The sequence below is a fragment of the Alligator sinensis genome, unplaced genomic scaffold (genome assembly GCF_000455745.1).
Source record: "Alligator sinensis unplaced genomic scaffold, ASM45574v1 scaffold35_1, whole genome shotgun sequence".
Taxonomy (NCBI): domain Eukaryota; kingdom Metazoa; phylum Chordata; order Crocodylia; family Alligatoridae; genus Alligator; species Alligator sinensis.
In genome coordinates, this window is record NW_005842340.1 from 737,790 (window position 1) to 756,453 (window position 18,664).

General features: G+C 44.0%; 1 protein-coding gene across 1 annotated transcript in view; it reads right to left on the reverse strand.

The window, feature by feature from the left end:
- The window catches only part of ANO2 (anoctamin 2), a 321,678-nt gene that overhangs the window by 253,790 nt on the left and 49,224 nt on the right, over window positions 1-18,664 (reverse strand). The window contains exon 7 of the mRNA XM_025210200.1: window positions 2,151-2,249. Coding sequence (XP_025065985.1) covers window positions 2,151-2,249 — 99 coding nt within the window. The remainder of the gene's footprint in view (window positions 1-2,150; window positions 2,250-18,664) is intronic.

An 18,664-nucleotide genomic window follows, 5' to 3' on the forward strand; every position in this document is an offset into this window, starting at 1 on the left:
CCAGTAACTGTACTGGCCCCAGCAGCCTTGTCTGCCATCCTGGAGGCCTTGGGAAGCTGCAGCCCCAGTGCTCCTGCATCAGGGAGCCTAGCTGACAGCCAGAGTGTGGGTCCAGTTGACCAGGCTCCAGTTTTGGGCAGCACATACTCCCAGGGTCAAGAAAACCCCGGGGAATGTCTGCGTGTGCAGGATGTGGAACTGCAGATGAGTCTGCAGTGCCACATACTGCACATCCATGCTTGTCAGCATGCAGCCACTGAGTTTAGGTATGGGTGAAGCCCAACTGATGTCAATGGGAGTCAAACACAGAGGCACTTCTACGAATCTCACAAGGCATACACCAGCAACTTGAGATGTCTCCCTTTGAAAATGTAGTCTCAGGAATCTTCAGACTTTCTCTGCAAGCACTGAACTGTTCTCTGTCTTTGCACAGTTATCCAGCATAATAGGGCCCCAATACGAATTTTTCAGTACTAGTACAGTATTAACATCTGGTACCAATATTTAACAACTATAGTTGAACAGCAGTGGTTCTGGGGCTTAATTGAGCTTCTTGTGAAACACCTTGACCAGAGTGTTAAAAATAGAGATTACTTAACAAATTAAGATGGGATTTTCAAAGACACCCAAGTGATTAGTAGCCCATTTCCATCAGAATTCAATGAAAAATCTCAATTTAAAATCCAACCATAACTATGAAATCATATTAAAATATTTAATAATATTAAACAAAAAGTTTGATCTCTCACTCATACTGGTTATACACCATGTTTATCATTGGCAAACCATTGATTTGAAGATTTTCTCTACCATGGCTCACTGATGGGTCTTGAGGTGACTTAAGAGTCCAATCCTTGACCCACAGGTCCATCCACAGAAGCTACAGATCTGTCCACAGGGGAGAGTAGGCTACAGGCTTGGATTCCTCTTTCTTTCCTTCTTCTGCTTTCTCTTCTCTACTTCAAATACAAGATGTTTTACTTTGAAATAGGTTGGTGTTTGGTTGAGGTTGCAGAACCATTGGAGTTGGCTGACAGCCAGCTCCTCCCAGCTCCAGATGCTGGCATCTTGTTTCTTAAGATATGCCTTCAAAGTGTCTTTGTAGCGTTTCCTCTGACCACCATGAGCTCTCAGGCCGTTACTAAACTGGGAGCAGAGCATTTGTTTTGGGAGTTGAGAGTCAGACATCCGCACACACAGTCCAGTCCAGTAAAGTTGGTACTTGAGAATCACTGACTCAGTGCTGGTAACACTGGATTCAGAAAGGATGCTGGTATTTGTAATTATCTTCTCATTTGATGTGGAGAGTCATCACTGTTGATACTTCTCCAGGCTCTTAACATAACAACAATAAAATAGGTCACCCACATTTCACATCCATAGAGGAGAGTGGGGAAGATGATGATGATTGTATTCTAGACCTGAATTTGGTGTCTTTCCAGGGACTAGTGTGTCATTCCAGGGACTGTAATGAATTAAATCACATCAAAGCAGTTTCCCAAAAGAGGCACTTGAGTACCAGATCCTAGGCTGAATTACTTCATCAATGTTCACTCTCTGAGGTGGCTACTGAGGTTGCAGGAAGGGGGAAAGACCCCTGTAGGGTCTTTCTCTCAAAGGTAAGTGGGGGGGCGGGGGAGAGTTACACTCATGGCCCAGGGCAATTGAGCACTTTGGGCCTTTCTCTCAACATCAAGAAGACTAAAGTTTGGTAGGCTTCTCCAAAGAGATCCAGCACCATCTGGAGGTTTTCCTCAGCATGCACAATGATGGTGCAATCGTGAGTGAGGCCGGTTGTCTTGAATACTTTGGTCTTTGAGTGAAAACATCCCAGATTGAAGAGCCATCCATCTGTTTGGCATTCAATGTCAATTCCACAAGGAAGGTGGTCCTTAATGAGAACCAAGATGACTGTCAAAAAAATAAAATACAGAATTGGGGCAATGATGCATCCTTGCTTGACTCCGGTTACTGTTAAGATGACAAATGGATCTGCCTCTGAGCCACAGGCACAGTCATTTGCTTGTGGAGAAGCCTCAGGACCTTGATGTGAGTGATGTGGAGAAGTTTCAGAAGTGAAAGAGAAGTCAGGCCCATAATGCTTACCTCCATGTAAAACAGCTAGCACACAGAAGAGGCAAGATGCTTACCTTTTTAGTGGGCATTTTAATTTTAAGAAGTTCTGCTTCTCGACTAAGCACATGCCAAGGAGCATGTATCCGGACAAAGGTCAATCCTTGGCTCTTATTCTGAAACAGAAGAGAGAAAAAAGAATGTATTTCAATATGGAAAGTTCAACTACAAGGTTTAATAATGTTAAAATGCATTGTAACTCACAGGCCAGGGGCAGCTAATTATAGCTGAGCATCTTTCTGCTTGGGGGGGTGGGGGTTGATTCTTCTAAAATTCCCACGCTTAGTTGGATTGCCTTGAAATTTGATGGGTGAGGTGGTGGATGGTAGGTGAAGGGAGCTCTAAAAGGTGAAGGATACGGTTTAGAGCTCCAAATTTAGATTTATCTGAACCAGGTATTTTGAGATATAGCCTCCATCATAACTGCATTTAAGTTTGACTGATTCTACCAGTCTGCTTTTGTGCATACATGGGGATTGGGTCCCCAGTGTCAGTCACTCCACCTTTGCCCCAGCTAGTATATGGCAACTGGTATACATTTAAGAAAACATGACTGAACACAGTACTCCATAAAGAGTTAATCTCTATAGGTAGGTACCAAATGGTTTATGGTGAGCCTATGCTGACAGATTATGCAAGAGGGCCATTAGCTGGTCAGTTTTCACATGGCACAGGTTGCTCAAGGTACATGTTCTAATCATTAAAATCTGTGAATACACAACACACCCTGGGCAGGGATCTAAAAATTAAATGTAGGCATGTTGATATACTCCTCTGTTAATTTTCATTTTTTGGGGGAGAGAGAGAAGAAAGAAATGTAAGCTGCGTAGAACAGAAAAATCAGAAAGTAATTAAGCAATTCTTGAAAGGAAAATAAATGTGTGTGAATAGTGGCTACTGGGGAAAATGGAAAAGCATCTGGGACGGTGGCAATGGGCAGAACTATGAACAGGGGACAAGCAGATGGGCGAAAGGGGAAGGGAGGCAATAAGAATGGCTGGGAAGCACTGGGAATAAGGAGTACAGAGTCAGTAAAGGGGGAATAAAGTTGGGGACCCTAGCCAGTCCCCCATTCTCCCCTCCAATATACACATCAAAACCTAGAGGGGATCCTCTCACTCCAGGGGCAGTTTGAGCCCCTCTCCTTGCCCCCCGCCCCCAAATGGATGCTAATATCTAAGGAAACTTTACCCATCTCTTGGAGTATTAAGATTCCCTCCCTCCCCTTAGTGTGAGCCAGGACCCACAGGAGTATGAGACCTTTATCTTTAAGGGCTGAAGGCAAGAGAATGTAAACCTCTGAAAACCAGGAAATACAAAGTTAAAGCACAGGTCATTCCAACAGGGATTGGGGATGTGTCTAGTCAGTGTGGAGGAAAGGGGTCCAGAATGATTGAGAGGAGCAATGGAGTAGGCCTAGGACATGGCTAGAAGGCCTTACTGAAGCGGGGGCAAGGAACCACCTTAAGTAAGGGGCATAATGTGGCCTGGTGGTAACAGAGCTTATGCTACTTAACCAAGGAACTAAGCAACCTTCCAGCAAGCTGCTGCCTGTGATATATGGATGCAGATGCAGAGGGCTACAGCGTGCTGACTTGAATGGGATGGGAAGGGGAGGGTAAGCTGACAATAGTGATCAGAACTATATTGGGATTTTGTGAAAAGAGATGGAGAAGGAAATAGACACACCTGACTTGTCTCACATGCTTAAAGCCACAATCATTTGGAAGAGTTTGGCATACGGACAAGGCTGGCATAAGGATTTTTGCCACATTGAGCAAATAGCCAATTGCACATGTGCTGCCTGTCTGCCCAGAGTGCCATTTTTGCTGCCACCTACAATCTGCTTCCCTACATGGCTGCCTGTATAATTCTGTCAGCCCTGTATATGGACCAAAGGTTTCAATGCACAACCCTAGCCCCAATGCACCAAGACAGGAACTACACAGTATCCTTTAGCAGTACCCAGCCATAGAAGGTATCTCAACCACAAAACAGTATGACAGGCAAAATAATCAGTTCCTGCAAAAACACAGCTCATTAAAAATGTATGAGAAATTCAGTGATACAGACATATTATTAATCCGGAGTTAATGTTGCCTGGTGGTATCTGGGCCTTTCCAGAAAGTCAAGTTCAGCAAAACAAACACAAAAGAAATGCAGACTTAGGGTTACATGAGTGTGTACCTGAACTCTTCTTCCCCGGAGCTGCCACTGGAAATTAGCTGTGAGTACTTCAGCTGCACTCTCTGTGTTTGGTGTAGCTATGCTGAAGTGTGAAAGGATTAGTTAGTGCAGCTTGGCACAGCTGTGATTTCTAGATGAGGCCATCTGGGAAGATGGCATCTTTCAGGGAGAAGCCATTCTTTCTGCCTGACCCCTATTCATGTGATCAAAGAAAAGAGGTGCATGTGTTCCTCAAGAGATCCAACACACTTCATCTGAGCACTAAATTGCTTAGGCTGTGTCAATAATGGGGCAAAGGAGTATCCTTGCCACAACGATTATGAGCAGTGAGAGATGATCAGTAGATCTGATGATGTAGTGCCAGATGGGATCATGTTCATTGTCTTGAAATATTTAACAATTGTAGTGTTTCTTCTGTGAAGCAAGCTAAGAATGTGCCTGTAGAGCAAGTGTAGGTATCTTCTGGTCATTACATTGCAAAAAAAATGTGGTAATGTGTGTATTGAAGTACCACTCAAAGATGTCTGAGGGCATATTAGGAAATGGCAAGGAGATGTAACTACATATCTCCTTATATTCAGAAAGCTGAACTTTGCTATACTGGATGTCCAGAAAGGGCAGTGAGTTACTACAATAATCTATTACTACAATATTACTACTACAATTAAATTGCTACACTATTATTGTAGGGATGCAAATGCAAGGAAGATGTGCTTTTATATAGTTCTTCAGCATAACAGTACTTCAGCATTTCTTTATTTTATACTGTTGTTAATCATGCACACAGTGTGCACATCTATATATGCTATTAATTCGACTGAATAAACTCTAACACAGTTCGCCCCAGAGTTTATTGCTCCCAGGCAGTATGTTTACATGTGCACCCAGGACCGTAGCACATTGAGCAGAGTCAGAGCAGTCCTGGCTGGCTGTGAGGCCAGAGGGCCAGTCTGGAGTGCTCTGACATGGCTCAGCAGGCTGCGGAGGGGCTGGCTGGGGCACGAGGGTGCTTCAGTGTGGGGCTAACCAGCAGGCAGCCCCTAAATTGTAGCACCCTCGTGCCCCAGCCAGCCCCATCAGTGTCTATATGTGCATCGCAGTGGAGTAAATAATACCGCCTCAGGATAGTACTTGTGTTGACAAATACTAACCTACAGCAGCCATTATGAGTTTACTATGGCCTGTAGATACTGAGACTATTACAGGCAGAGCTAATAAGGCAACTGCAGTAAACATCTCATGTAGACGTATCCAGTGTGTTTACAGCATGTTTCAGTAATGATACAGCACTACTGCAATAATTTCTGCAGTCATGAGGTCATAGGAAAAGTTGAGAAGGCACCTAAGAATACATAAGAACATAAGGAGGTCTATACTGGGCCGAACAAATGGTCCATCTAGCCCAAGGTGGGCAAAATATGGCCTGCAGCTGGATCCAGCCCTCTAAACTGATTGGATCCAGCCCATGGGGGGCACCTACCAATTGATAGGATCTAGCCGGTGGCTGCCCTCATGGTACTCTGGACAGGCGGAATGGGTGGAAGGCAGCTGGGAGCTGGAGCCTTGTGCACTGGGGTAGGAGCCGCCTGGCTGAAACTTCCTCCCTATCCCAAGGAGCGCAGCAGGAGGAGCTGCCACTGGAGGTGAGGGGAGCCAAGCAGCACCCAGGTGGCTGCAACCCCACCAGAAGCTGTGCACAGTGACCTAGACCAGGGCCAGTGGGTGCAGGCTGGAATGTAATGAGGGCTGCCAGGGCAGGTGGGGGACTTGACTCTATGTGGAGCACCATGGGGGCAGCCACGGACCAAACTACCCAGAAGAGCTCTATTGCACAAGCCCCCTGCCCCTTCTTCTCTCCCCTCACCCCCAGCCAGCTCTGAGAACGTAGTGCCCAGGCAGCCCCACTACACACACACACACACATATACATGCCCGACACCTTTCCATACCCTCTCACACACCCCACACACACACACAATGCAGGGGTGTGCAGGGAGCAGACTGCAGTTCTGTCCTGAGCTCAAGCCCTGGCCCTGCACTGTCACTGCCCTGAAACCCCATCCCATGATCTGGGTCTCACCAAACCATCTCACTCCCAAACACTGCTCCCTGCCTACCTGTGGCCATATTCCACGTAGGGAGTTTTGGTGAGTTGTTGCGGCGGGGGCAGGAGATGCTGTCCCAGCCCAGCACAACTCATCAAAACTCCCTATATGGCCCCTGGGCGCAAATAATTGCCCACCCCTGATCTAACCCAACATCCTGCCTCCATCAGTAATAAGAGTGGGTGATTTAAAAGGAAAACATTGAATCATAGCTAGAGTGATCTATCCTCTTTCATTAGCCTCCCTGGTATCCACCTTTATTGGTTTAGAGATGCCAGAGGAAACATTTCCAACCACTGTGATGAACAGCTATTAATTGCTCTATCATCTATGAATTTCTCTAATCCCTTTTTGAACCTGGCTATGCCATGCATCTCCACCACCTCTAGTATTTTTCCACAGTATGACAAGCTTTTAAAGATACTTTTACACTTGCTTTATCTCAAAATTCTTTTTCCCCTTCCCCGGGGTACATTTATTTATTTGAACTTCCTAACTGCACTGTTCAGCTCCTTAAAGCATACAATTTACATGAAACAATTTCCAAACTAAAGTTATGTGATATCCAAACAATATCAAAGTTTTGAAAAAGAGCATTCCCTCGTTCTGTCCGTAGTACATGAATGTTAAGAAGCTCTTACAGACTTGTCCAATACATATCGATTCTTATGACAACTTTCCCCCCCAGTTTCAATGTGAAGCATGAAGAGCACTATATCAGCTACAGTTAACATTTCTGCAATGAAACATTGTCCAAAACTCCAGACTGCATCTCAGCGGTCCACAGAGAAAGTCATTTTTAACAGTAGGAAGTAAAATTTTGCTGGGCATGAGAAGATATTCTGGAAAAGAATTTATTGAAAATGTATTAACACCAGATGAGAGTTTACATGTCAATCAGTAATGAACACAAGGCTTCTTCTTAAACTCTTGGCTCAAGTCTAGTATCAGTTTAATATCTGTTATGTCCTCTATCAGGGGGACTGTATCATGCATTGGCAGGGAGATAGCCTGCATGATCTAATAGGTCTTTTCTAATTTTTCCTATGACCACATCAATTGGAGAGAAAATCAGCCACAAACAGACCTAGAGAAAAGACCAAATGAAGATGACCTTTCTGTATTAGAGCAGAAATATGTTGGAAAGTAGAATTGCTCATGAAGTGATATCAGATGCTAAGGAATCAGAATGAACATTTAGAACATTACCCCTCATTAGGAAACTGAGATCATTTTAATAAAGACTTAATACAAATTCAATAAAGTAGAAAAAAAACAGCAACAGGCAATTCTTGTTGGATGGTAAACAAAAAAATGGTACAAAAAGTGCTGCATATTTCATCCTGGATTACCAGAATAATTTTCTCCACATCTTCCTGCATTCTCTCTCCCAAAGGGAAAGAATCCCAAGGAGTTTACAAGGAGTGCATTTTCACCAGTAGTCCTATGCAACAGAAAGTTATCAGACATTGACATCAAATCCCCCATGAGCTCTCACTAGGGACAAATCACCTCTCCTTGAGCTGGACTGCTAAAATGAAAAGCTATGCTAGCTATTAGATAATCTTCCAGACAAAACCTGTATATCCATTTTTCTCAAGCCTACCCCTACAATAGCTCAAGTTTTTCCTTTGCTTGTCTTTTTGGCATTGATATTATTTATTTCCATCTCACCAAATAATTCCTGTACAGGTCCTTTTGTTGCAGATATTATCACAAATTAGAACCTGTTTTCCTAATTGCTGGTGTGGGTTTAGACTTGGCTATTGCAGTCCCTCTCTCCCCACCTCCCACTTTTATTTTTTATACAGTAGACTCTGGTTATACTTCTGAGATAGTCAAGGTACACGTCTTTCTGAGTACTATTTCATATTTGCTACTGGGAGGTAGCTGATGCCTTCTATAGTTAATATGCTCAATAAACATTGTTTATTGAAAATATTTGACTCTCATTCAGGGCCATACCACCACTTCAGTGTGCCGGCTATGATTATTTTAGTCTGACAATTTATACGCTATTTAGTACAGTGGTTCTTAGGCAAGTCCTATTTCGTTTACAGCTGATGTCCCACAGGACTTGATTCTTGGCTCTGCATTGTTCTCTGCCTATATCACTGTACTGGCTGATTTTATTACTCCAATGCCTTTAAGTATTGTTATGTAGATGATGAACAGATTTGTTGCTCTCCTGAATGTTTTTTGTCAAATCTATATTCCATACCACAAAATTATTTGATTGAGTTTCAAGTGTAGACGTTTTTCAATAAGTTAGTTCTGAAGTATTCAAAATATATCCATATTTTGGCATCCCATGTATTTTGTAAATCTGTGTTGGGCCTTCCCATTTTACTAGAAGTCAGCATTAAACTCAAGTGGAACAAAATCTACAAACTGTTTTACTTTTCATCAGCATACTAAAAAAAATGTAAAAAAAAATATTATTCAGATGTTTCTCTCAATCTATTGACTACTCCTGATGGTTTGAAGAAGGATTCTGCAATCATTTTGGTAGATGGCAATGAATACTGTAATCTTCTTTGTGTTGAGTTGCACAATAGCATTTCTTAGGCTTAATATACTTAATAATTCTCCAGATTTCTGCCTCATCTCTCCAATCTACACTGTATTTTTTTTTTTAATGATAATATTCAACCATACACACTAGAGAACAATTACAATTCACTGGGAGGTTATCATAATTAGGGCTAATTGAAACATTTCCAAACTTTTGGCTGGAAATTAAGTTTTGAAGGGGTTTTGTTTGTGTTTGTTTTGTTTTGTTTTTTAATCAAAAACAGTTGAGAGGGGTGTTTTTTTTATTTAAATTTCCAAGTTTTTCAGGAAAACTGAAAAATTGTTATGTTCCCAGTGTTCATTTCTTTGACAAAATGTTAAATGGAAAGATTCTGAGTTGTGGCTAAGGAAACAAAATAGCTAAAGAAGGTAAGAAAGGATCCTGAACGGACAGACATGCAACTATCCTAAGGTAACTGCAAGCTAGGGGGTTAATCACAGTGCCTCACCGATGAAAGTGGGAGAGCAGGTTGTCAGCTTGACATGAGCAGTTGCTGTAATAAGATAGAGACAGGTGATATATACCTTGGTGTAATTTACTCTAGTGTAATTTTACCTCTGATTCTTTCAGTGATAAATCTACAGCAGATGGAGTGAAATTACCCTGATTAACATCATTTGGAAGTTTATGCCCTCTGTCCACTTCTCTTTGTATACCAGTGTAAAGGCCAATTACACCTGTGTTAATGATCCATTTAAAATACTCAACAAACAAGCTGCTTGATCTCTTGTCAATGTAAACTACCGTTTCTTTTGCAAGCACCTATTTATACCACTCTACTTTTAATTACATCGTTGTACTATCCTAGCCTACAGATTTTGCATTTGACAATCACAATCTAGACATCAAAGTCCAAAGCAGTAGCTATACAGACTTTACCACAAAAGTACCAGAGCATTTACCTGTGTTAAGATGCTGCTATTTGGGATTGTGCACCTAGAGAATCCATGAGTGGCTGCAGCATTTTACAATATATTTGTGCAAACACAGACATCAAAACTGTGGACATCATCAGGAAAAATAGACACCCAAATGAAAACGGAAAGAATGTGAATAGGAACTACTAAAATACTAGCTAATACTATGTAAAATATTATTCAAGAATATAAGCCAGTTTTGTCTGTAATTCTGCTCTGCCTCTTCAAAAATGACACCACAGGCAGGACACAAAGCCTGAAACAGATACATTTCCTTCTTGCAAAGCCCTAGGTATCTTGTTCTTTAATGTTTTTGTCTTTTTATGAAAAGTGTGGTTGATATCACTAGCAAAATACTAGACACACAGGGTTCGTAGAAGAGCAAAGTTTGCAGTGACTTTATGCAATATGATTGGCTAGCCTTTGTTGATATATGTTAAGAGAAGCAACACTGAGGAAGCAAAAATTGAAGGCTCAGAGGGAAAAAGGAATGAATTCCCATGGGTCATCAAAATCAATCATTTCACCCTATACTTGGTGGTGGTTAATGATTACAAATGTAATTGCTCAAGTTAAACGCAATTCACTTGACTCCAGCCCTGGAAATCTGAAACCAAAATGAGGAAATGGATGCTGTGGTACTGCAAATACATTCATTTATCTTCTTCCTAATACTACAGCCCAAGGAATACAGTGGCAGAGTGACTACAACTTCTCACTACAGCTCTGGAGGAGGGAGTTCAAGTCTCACTCCAAACTTATACTAAAGCCACCCCTGGCCAATCCAGCTGTTATTAGGCACATCAGGTGAGGAAGCTAGATGTTAGGCTAAACAATCTCTCCTTCGTATGTCATTGGCTGAAGAAAGCAGTCTGTTGTCACCATGATAGGCCCTTGAATTGCTAGGCTTGGGAGGATCTTTGACTACAGTGGGGCTGTCCAACTTGCAAGTGCATACATGTCCCCCTACTGTCACTGCACTGTGCGCATCCAGATCCACTCTTCACTCTCCATGCCCTAACACTGCACTGCCCCATCCTTGGAGGCAGGAAGCTGCTGCTGGAGCAGAGAGGGAAAGCATGGACCCCCTGGTTTCTGCTGCAGCCAGAGTGATAGGGGGAACACTGATCAAGCAGGAACCTGGGGGTGAAACTTCACTGCTTGGGAGCCATAAGCAGCCTGTAGGCCACCAATTGGAGAGCCCTGGACTACAGCATTAGTCACACACAGCATCTAATCAGCAAACCAAATCCTGAGATTTTCTTCATGTTTACCATTATCCAGTACTGGGGTGCTACTGCATGGCCAGATTCAGACAGGCTTTGGAAATGCTGAAATTCTGTGATAAATGTCTGTGCCAGCATTTTATCAAAATTTCTACTTGCAAAAGGGCATGAAAACAATTTGCCATAAGTCTTGACTACCAAAGATGTCCTGCTGCTTTCCTGTTGCATCACAGAGAAAAAATGATCGCCCAATGGTAAGGGGATTAGACTGGGCTTTGTGAGACTCAAGTTCAGTTCACACCTCTACCACAGACTTCCTATGCCATCTTCAGAAACGCACATAGATCTTATGTACTGCATGGCGGCAATGTATCCCAGCAAGCAGGAAATCAGGCACAATCCAAACCCTGGAATGATCTAGGGGCATGTCTCTGAGGCTGCTCTCAAACACTTGGTGTCTGGCATGCTTGTCAGTGGTCCTCAGAGATTATTTTAGTTTCTCATTGCCATCAGCAAAATGGAGCCTACAACACTTCCCTAACTCACAGGGATATAATTAAATAAAAGTTTATGAAGTATTCAGATATTCTGGTAATGTGGCTGGATAAGTACCACAGGGAAGCATCAGTCATGTGTTTTTATGTTATGCTCCTATCTGTGGTTTCATTCATGTACCATTACTTCCTAATGTACCTTTAGCCCAGGCTCTTTCCCGTCGCTATTCTTCCTGTGATATCTTAAAAGTATATAGTGGTACCTGGATTCATATCCAAAATCTAGTGATGATTGATAATCATATGTAGACCTCTTTGGGTCATGGGTTATTGCTGTTATGTGCTTGTACAATACTTGCCACAACATGGCCTTCTCCATGCGTGTAACCCCCTAGCTGCTACCATTATGGCTAGGGACAGACATTACACATAAACCGGTTTAAGTGATCAGAAACTGGTTTAGACCTGTAAAAGCACAGATATTCCGGTTTACACAATGTCTGCCTAAGACCCTTTGCTGGTTTAAGATAAACCAAACACCCTAAGCATCCCAGCATGCTCTCTGGGCTGGGTGGGGCTCTCTGCTCTACAGCAGGGCTGGCCCCTCCCCTCTGCTCCCAGGCTGCAGCTCAGTACAGACTGCGGGCATCTCTGTTCCCCATCTCCCCTCCCCATCCCCTCTGCATTACAGACACTTCTCAACATTAGCTAGCAGACCACATGCTGGCTACGGTCTGTGCTGTGGCAGACAGGACAAAGGCAGAATCAACAGGTAGCTGATAATGTCCCTCTGTTGTTTTCTTAATGAGGTGATAAACACTGTTATCAATTCCCAGCTGGGCTAATCAGTGTCCTGCTGGGGGCTTGCCATGCCCCGCTTTACTCAGTCCTGTGGAAGGGAAGGAAGGGCTGCTTTAGAACCCCCCAGTTTCTAGCCTGAGCCACTGCAGGCATGTGCCTGCATTTCTGGGATGTCTGAACAGTTACAAAGTGATTTAACCTAGCCAGGTTAAACTAGCCTGCAAAGGCTGAATCAATTCAGTCTCAGGTTTTTTGAATTTCTGTCCCTAGCTGATAAAGGTTTGAACCCAGAATCCAGCAACTCCTTAACAAGCTAGAATAACATCCCTCCTGGTCAAGTGCAATCAATTCTACACAGCACTATAGCTTGACTTAAGTGAAGCTACAAGAATTAACACAAGCTGAAAATCTCTCTCTCCACCTCTCTCTCTTTCCTATCAACAGTAATCCTTATAAAGCCTCACTTTTTTAATCTGACACTCCCACATCTGAGCATGAGCAGTTAAACAATATAGGAGTGCATCTAAACAGAGAACAGAACCATCTGGAGTAAAAGTACCAGACACAAGGTGGGGAAAGCAAACCTTTCTGTTTCAACAAGCCCTTGAACCCTCAGTTTTGAACAGAACAGCTGACTGCATACCACTTCCAAGTGCTCTTCCCTGACATAGTAACCATTCTCATGCAATGCATCTACAAACATGAAGTTCCTGAGGAAGGATGATGATGCAGAAAAATCTACATCACAGGTATCCTTCACTAAACATAACAGTAAAATGTAATGACACCCCATGAAATAAAAATGAGCTGCTACAAAGCTTAGCACAAAGGTAGAGCGCAAGATTTCTAAGCTTGCCAACTTCAGAGAAAGAACAGTATGGAAGTGCTTCAGTAAATGCTATAAAATATTACATATAGGTAGATGATATAGCTCTTGACTGGGTTTATGAGGAAACAGCCTCCTGATTCATTCAGCGCATATCTGATCAGAGCTGAATGTGTGTTTTAAATTTCTACCCTCAGTCTTGCACAAAAATAGAACAAGGTTGATTGTTGCCAAACACTGCAAGACAAAAGGGTTTGATACCCAGTCAATATAAATCACCACAGCCCTATTGAAGTCAATGGAAATGTGACAACTTATCCTGGCTGACAATCCTATTTTAGTGAAAGAACCAGATGAGAAAGGTGGCATAACCAGTGAGCACAATTTTATAGTCTCATGCACTAACATAGGCTATGCTGATTAAATCTTCCTTTAAATTTACCAATCTACTGATGTTCAAAAATGAAATATGGCTAAATTAGGATTTTCCCCTACTGTTCTGTGTACACTCAGCCATAACTGTCAGTCATGGTGATATTAAAATTTAGCTTACTTAAAACAGGACAGATTTTCAAAAGTAAAGCTCTAAACTTGGGTTCTTAAATCCTTGTTCTGTGTCAATTGCTTGGAAGAAACTTTTTGCCTTTGTCACCAAAGAGATTATATCTCTGCCAATCAAACACAAGTTCAGAGATACAAAGATACAAAAAAATGTTCAAGAATAGAAAAGCAAAAGAGAAGGAAGAAGAAAAAAATTAAAAAAACACTCAATCTGACTTCTCAGCAGAGGAAGGGAGGACTACGTGTGTGCATACCCTGCCACCTCTTGTATTTTGGCAGGATCAATGGAAAAACACGTAATCAGCTGGCCTGGCTGCATGCAGTGCCAAATCAGCCAGCAACACAAGCCAAGTTTCTGTAAAACACATCATATCAAACTTGATTGTCAATAATAAAATCAACAAAGTTCTGGGGGCCAAAGAGTTGACATTAAAAAGAGGAAAATGTAATTTTTCTTGAGGGAGGAGGTGCACTAATTTTCAGATAGATTTACTACTTTAAACAGTTTTCCAGATGAAGCAGAAATAGCACGGAAGTTGATCTCTCAACCAGATAACAGGCATATAAGTAGTAGAGGGATTAATGAAATAATGGATAAGGCACCATTCCAGGGGACTCAACAGAAAAGAGCATAAGACAGAAAAAAAAAATAATGGGAACAGAATTTAAGGAACCAAAGGATAACACCGTGAAATAACCCAGTAAAGAATAGCATAGGTTCATCATTCACAACTTGGTCCAGGACATTAATCAAAGGGTTAGATGTCAATGTTGTAATGAAAAGACTTTAAGCAACGTTAATTTATGCACCAGACAAAAGTCTTAATGATGAACATAGTACAAATAAGTTTTTATTAAACTCAAAGCTGTGACAACTTGTCCTTGTCTGACACTACTTGCTGGTTTGCAGTGAATAAGTAACACTTTTGTCAAGTCTCTGCTCTACAGGTCAGCAGAACTGCTAGGAAGCAGGATTTGACCCTTGGCTGGCAATGAACCTCTCCACTCATACAAAGTTTTGGCTGCTAGATTATTGGTAGGTAATCCTACTACTACTTCCTGCTGCCGCCTCTCCTTAAACAGGCCAGAAAAGGCCAAGTCAGAAAGTAAATGCCTGACCCCTTCCACCAAGCTAGAGTGTGACCCAACCTGCCTATGAGCTTAAACTGCTCACATTTGTCAGCCAGACTGTAGAGAGATGGAGACATTGCATGGTAACCAAGGAGCTGACACGGGTCACTTATCCTGTTTATTGCTGATGATAAACACTTATCATAATTGGATTGTATATCTGAATAGGAATTTGATATTAACTACCAGTGAAAAGAACCCCCATCACACTCTAACGCTATGGCATATCACATAAGATGGCATCTTACTGGAAACAGTAATGCCTAAACAGAGCTGGGATTCCTGACTAGTCATTAGTTTCCAGTCTGACACAAGGGCACTTGTTATGGTCAAGTAAAATGGCTCTTAATCTTTCTGGGTACACAACCATACTTCCAGGTTTACAACTCCAGTTCTAAGATGAGCCGAACTCTTCCAACAGAATGAGGTCACCAACCTCACCTGTGGGCTTAACCCCTAGTTTGGGAACCATTGGTCTAGGGCCATGCTTGGAGACATAGCAGAGACTAACGAAATAATTATTTTACCCATGGGATTCTGGCACTCAACTGAATTTATGGAGCTGTTCAGATCTACACCAGCTGGCATGGGATTCATAGATGTAGGGTCAGAAGGGACCTAAGTAGATCTTCAAGTCCAACCCCCTGCCTGGGCAGGAGAGAATACTGGGCTCACATGAACCCAGCTAGGTAATTATCAAGCCTCCTCTTAAAGACCCCCAATGTAGGAGCCAGCACCACTTACCTTGAAAGTTGGTTCCAGATCCTAGCCACCCTGACTGTGAAGTAGTGCCTTCTAATGTCCAGCCTGAACCTACTCTCAAACAACTTATGGCCATTATTCCTTGTTACTCTGGGAGGTGCTCAGGGGAACAGGGTCTCTCCCGTTCCCCATTGGTCCCCCCTGGTAAGTTTATAGATGGCCACCAGGTCCCCCCTCAGCCTTCTCTTGTGGAGGCTGAACAGGTTCAGGTCCCTTAGCCTCTCCTTGTAGGGTCTGCCTTGCTGTCCCCTGATCATGCGGGTGGCCCTCCTCTGGACCCTCTCGATGCTGTCCACATCCCTCCTGAAGTGCGGCGCCCAGAACTAGATGCAGTACTCCACCTGTGGCCTGATCAGTGTCGCATAGAGGGGGAGGATCACCTCCTTGGCCCTGCTTGTGATGCATCTGTGGATGCATGACAAGGTGCGGTTAGCTTTACTGACTGCGTCCTCACATTGGCGGCCCATGTTCATTTTGGAATCGATGACGACTCCAAGATCTCTTTCTGCCACTGTGCTTTTGAGAAGGGAGTTCCCCAGCTTATAGGTATGCTGCTGATTCTCACTGCCCAAGTGCAGTACCCTGCACTTGTCAGTATTGAATCCCACCCTATTCTCATTCACCCACCCCTGTAACCTATCCAGGTCCAGCTGTATCCTGTCCCTCCCTTCTAGCATGCCCACCTCGCCCCAAATCTTGGTGTCATCAGTGAATAACCCTGTGAATACTGTAACAGGGAACCCTAACCCTGCTACTAAGAGGCAGGGTGGCCCCTTTAAGTCCAGAACCTTCCAGTCATGGCCGGCCCGGCAAGTCAGGGCTGAGGCTCAAGCCAGAGAGGTGAACTCCCAATGACTACGGTGCGTCCTTGGTCGAAAGAATACACCATGCCTGGAGTCATCCTCACTATCATCTAAAGGCTGTAGAAGAGGAGAAAAGACAGGCCTAAGTTGCACCCTACCAAGGCTGGCTAATGTGTGGGGACTACCTGTGGTGGGATAACTCCAACGAATCCCACATGGTGTGCCCTTGGGGAAAAGGCGAGTAGGAGGCGCCTGAAAACCTCTGCCTCCTGTTCCTGAGTTGCCGGGTGACTGAAGAAAGGCTGACAGAAGCCCAGGATGGATGCAATACCTGAAAAAGTGAAGACCCACTCAAGTCAGTGAGGGTCTTAAGGGGGGAGGTGTGTCAGAGAGCACTTAGGTGACCAGCTCCTATAAAGAGTGGAAACTGCTAGGTTACCAGGGCAACCAGTGTGAGCTAGCAGCCCGCACGTGCCAGCAGTCAGCTGAAGGAAAGGGGCAGGGCCTGCCTCACATATAAATCCCAGGCCTGAGGCCAGGATGGCAGTTTCCTGCCAGGAACCAAGGGGGAAGGAGCTCTCCCAGAGAAACCAAAGAGGAGAGGTCTGACTGCAGGAGCAGGTCCTGACACAGTTGAGGGATGGAGCATTCCCCAGCATGGTTTGGATGATGTTATAGCCGGGCAGCTTGGACTTATGTTATAGCCCAGGGGCTTGTGTTTTGTTTGTTGTTTAAGATCAGTGGCTTGGGGGGGGCTATTAGGGGAAGGAGGAGGCCTCATAGGGACCCACGGCAGCATGGGGACCCCGGCGCCAGAGAGGGCACAGCATTTGTGGTGCACTGACCCTGGCACCAGAGAGGGCGCAGCACTTTGCAGGGCTGTGAAAAGCCCAGGCACCAGTAAGGTGCAGAGTGAGACAGGGCTGCGGAGAGCCCGAGCACCAGTGGAGGCACAGTGCAAGACAGGGCTGCGGAGAGCCCGAGCGCCAGTGGAGGCGCAAAGTGAGATGGCTGCGGAGAGCCTGAGTGCCAGTGAAGGCACAGAGCAAGACAGGGCAGTGGAGAGCCCAGGGAGGACCAGGGAGCCAAATTATAATAAGGCCTAGAACAAACAATGTCAGTTCCATCTGCAAGGCTTGGGCTGTGGTGTAGGGGAGGAACAGAGCTGCAGATAGCGCCCCCTGGCATCGGGGCAGGAAATGGGCAGTCTCCCGCTTAATTACATCTATTAATCAATCAACAATAAGGCATGGCAGGAGAGAAGGCGGGTGGTTGGCCCATAACAGGTGGGCAGGGCCACCAGTAGACGGACCCCAAAGAGACGCCCCCTGTTACAAATACCATCTAAGATTTCATAGATTTCATAGACATTAGGGCTGGAAGGGACCTCGGAAGATCATTGAGTCCAGCCCCCTGCCCAAAGGGCAGGAAGTCAGCTGGGGTCATAGGATGGTAGCCTAGATTTCAAAAGTGCTGATCCCTCAACAGGCTCTGCTGATGACAATGAGCGCTCTTGGGTGCTCTGCATTTTTGATCATCAGGGACATGTCTTATGATGTTAGTACTCTTCTAAGCATTGGAACAGCCTAATAGCAATCACTATATGCGTCCACAATCAGGGGTTGCTTCCAGCTGGTATCTCCCAGGCACTAAGCTGAACCAAAGGAAGAAAGGTAGCATGATGCCCTAACAAAATAGTGCAACAAGTGCCCTCCCTCTGCTCAACAGGGAGCAGTAGGTGGCATTGTGACTTGATGCACTGCTCTTATGTGGCAACATATCTCTGAACTACCTGCAGGACCCCCAGCTCATGGCTGGGCTTTTTATACTCTGATTTGGCCCTATGCATTTTGTTTCTCAACCAGAAAAGATTATTCGGGATGTGAAAAAGAGACTTTTCTCTATTTCTCTTTATGAAGCCATTAACATAGTTTTCTAATATTATTGCCTTCTAATGCCAGTGCCTCGGTTTTGTTCTTCTCTTATCTCTTTTTTTTATACAACATTATACATGTGGCTGCAGAAGCTACCCAGAGACATTCCATGTCAGCCCCCTTACTAATTCCAGCTGTTCTACCTTGCTGTTTCAAATCTAGTTTTTGGGGTATGAGCTATCATTTATAGGGGTTGTCTGCATAGCACC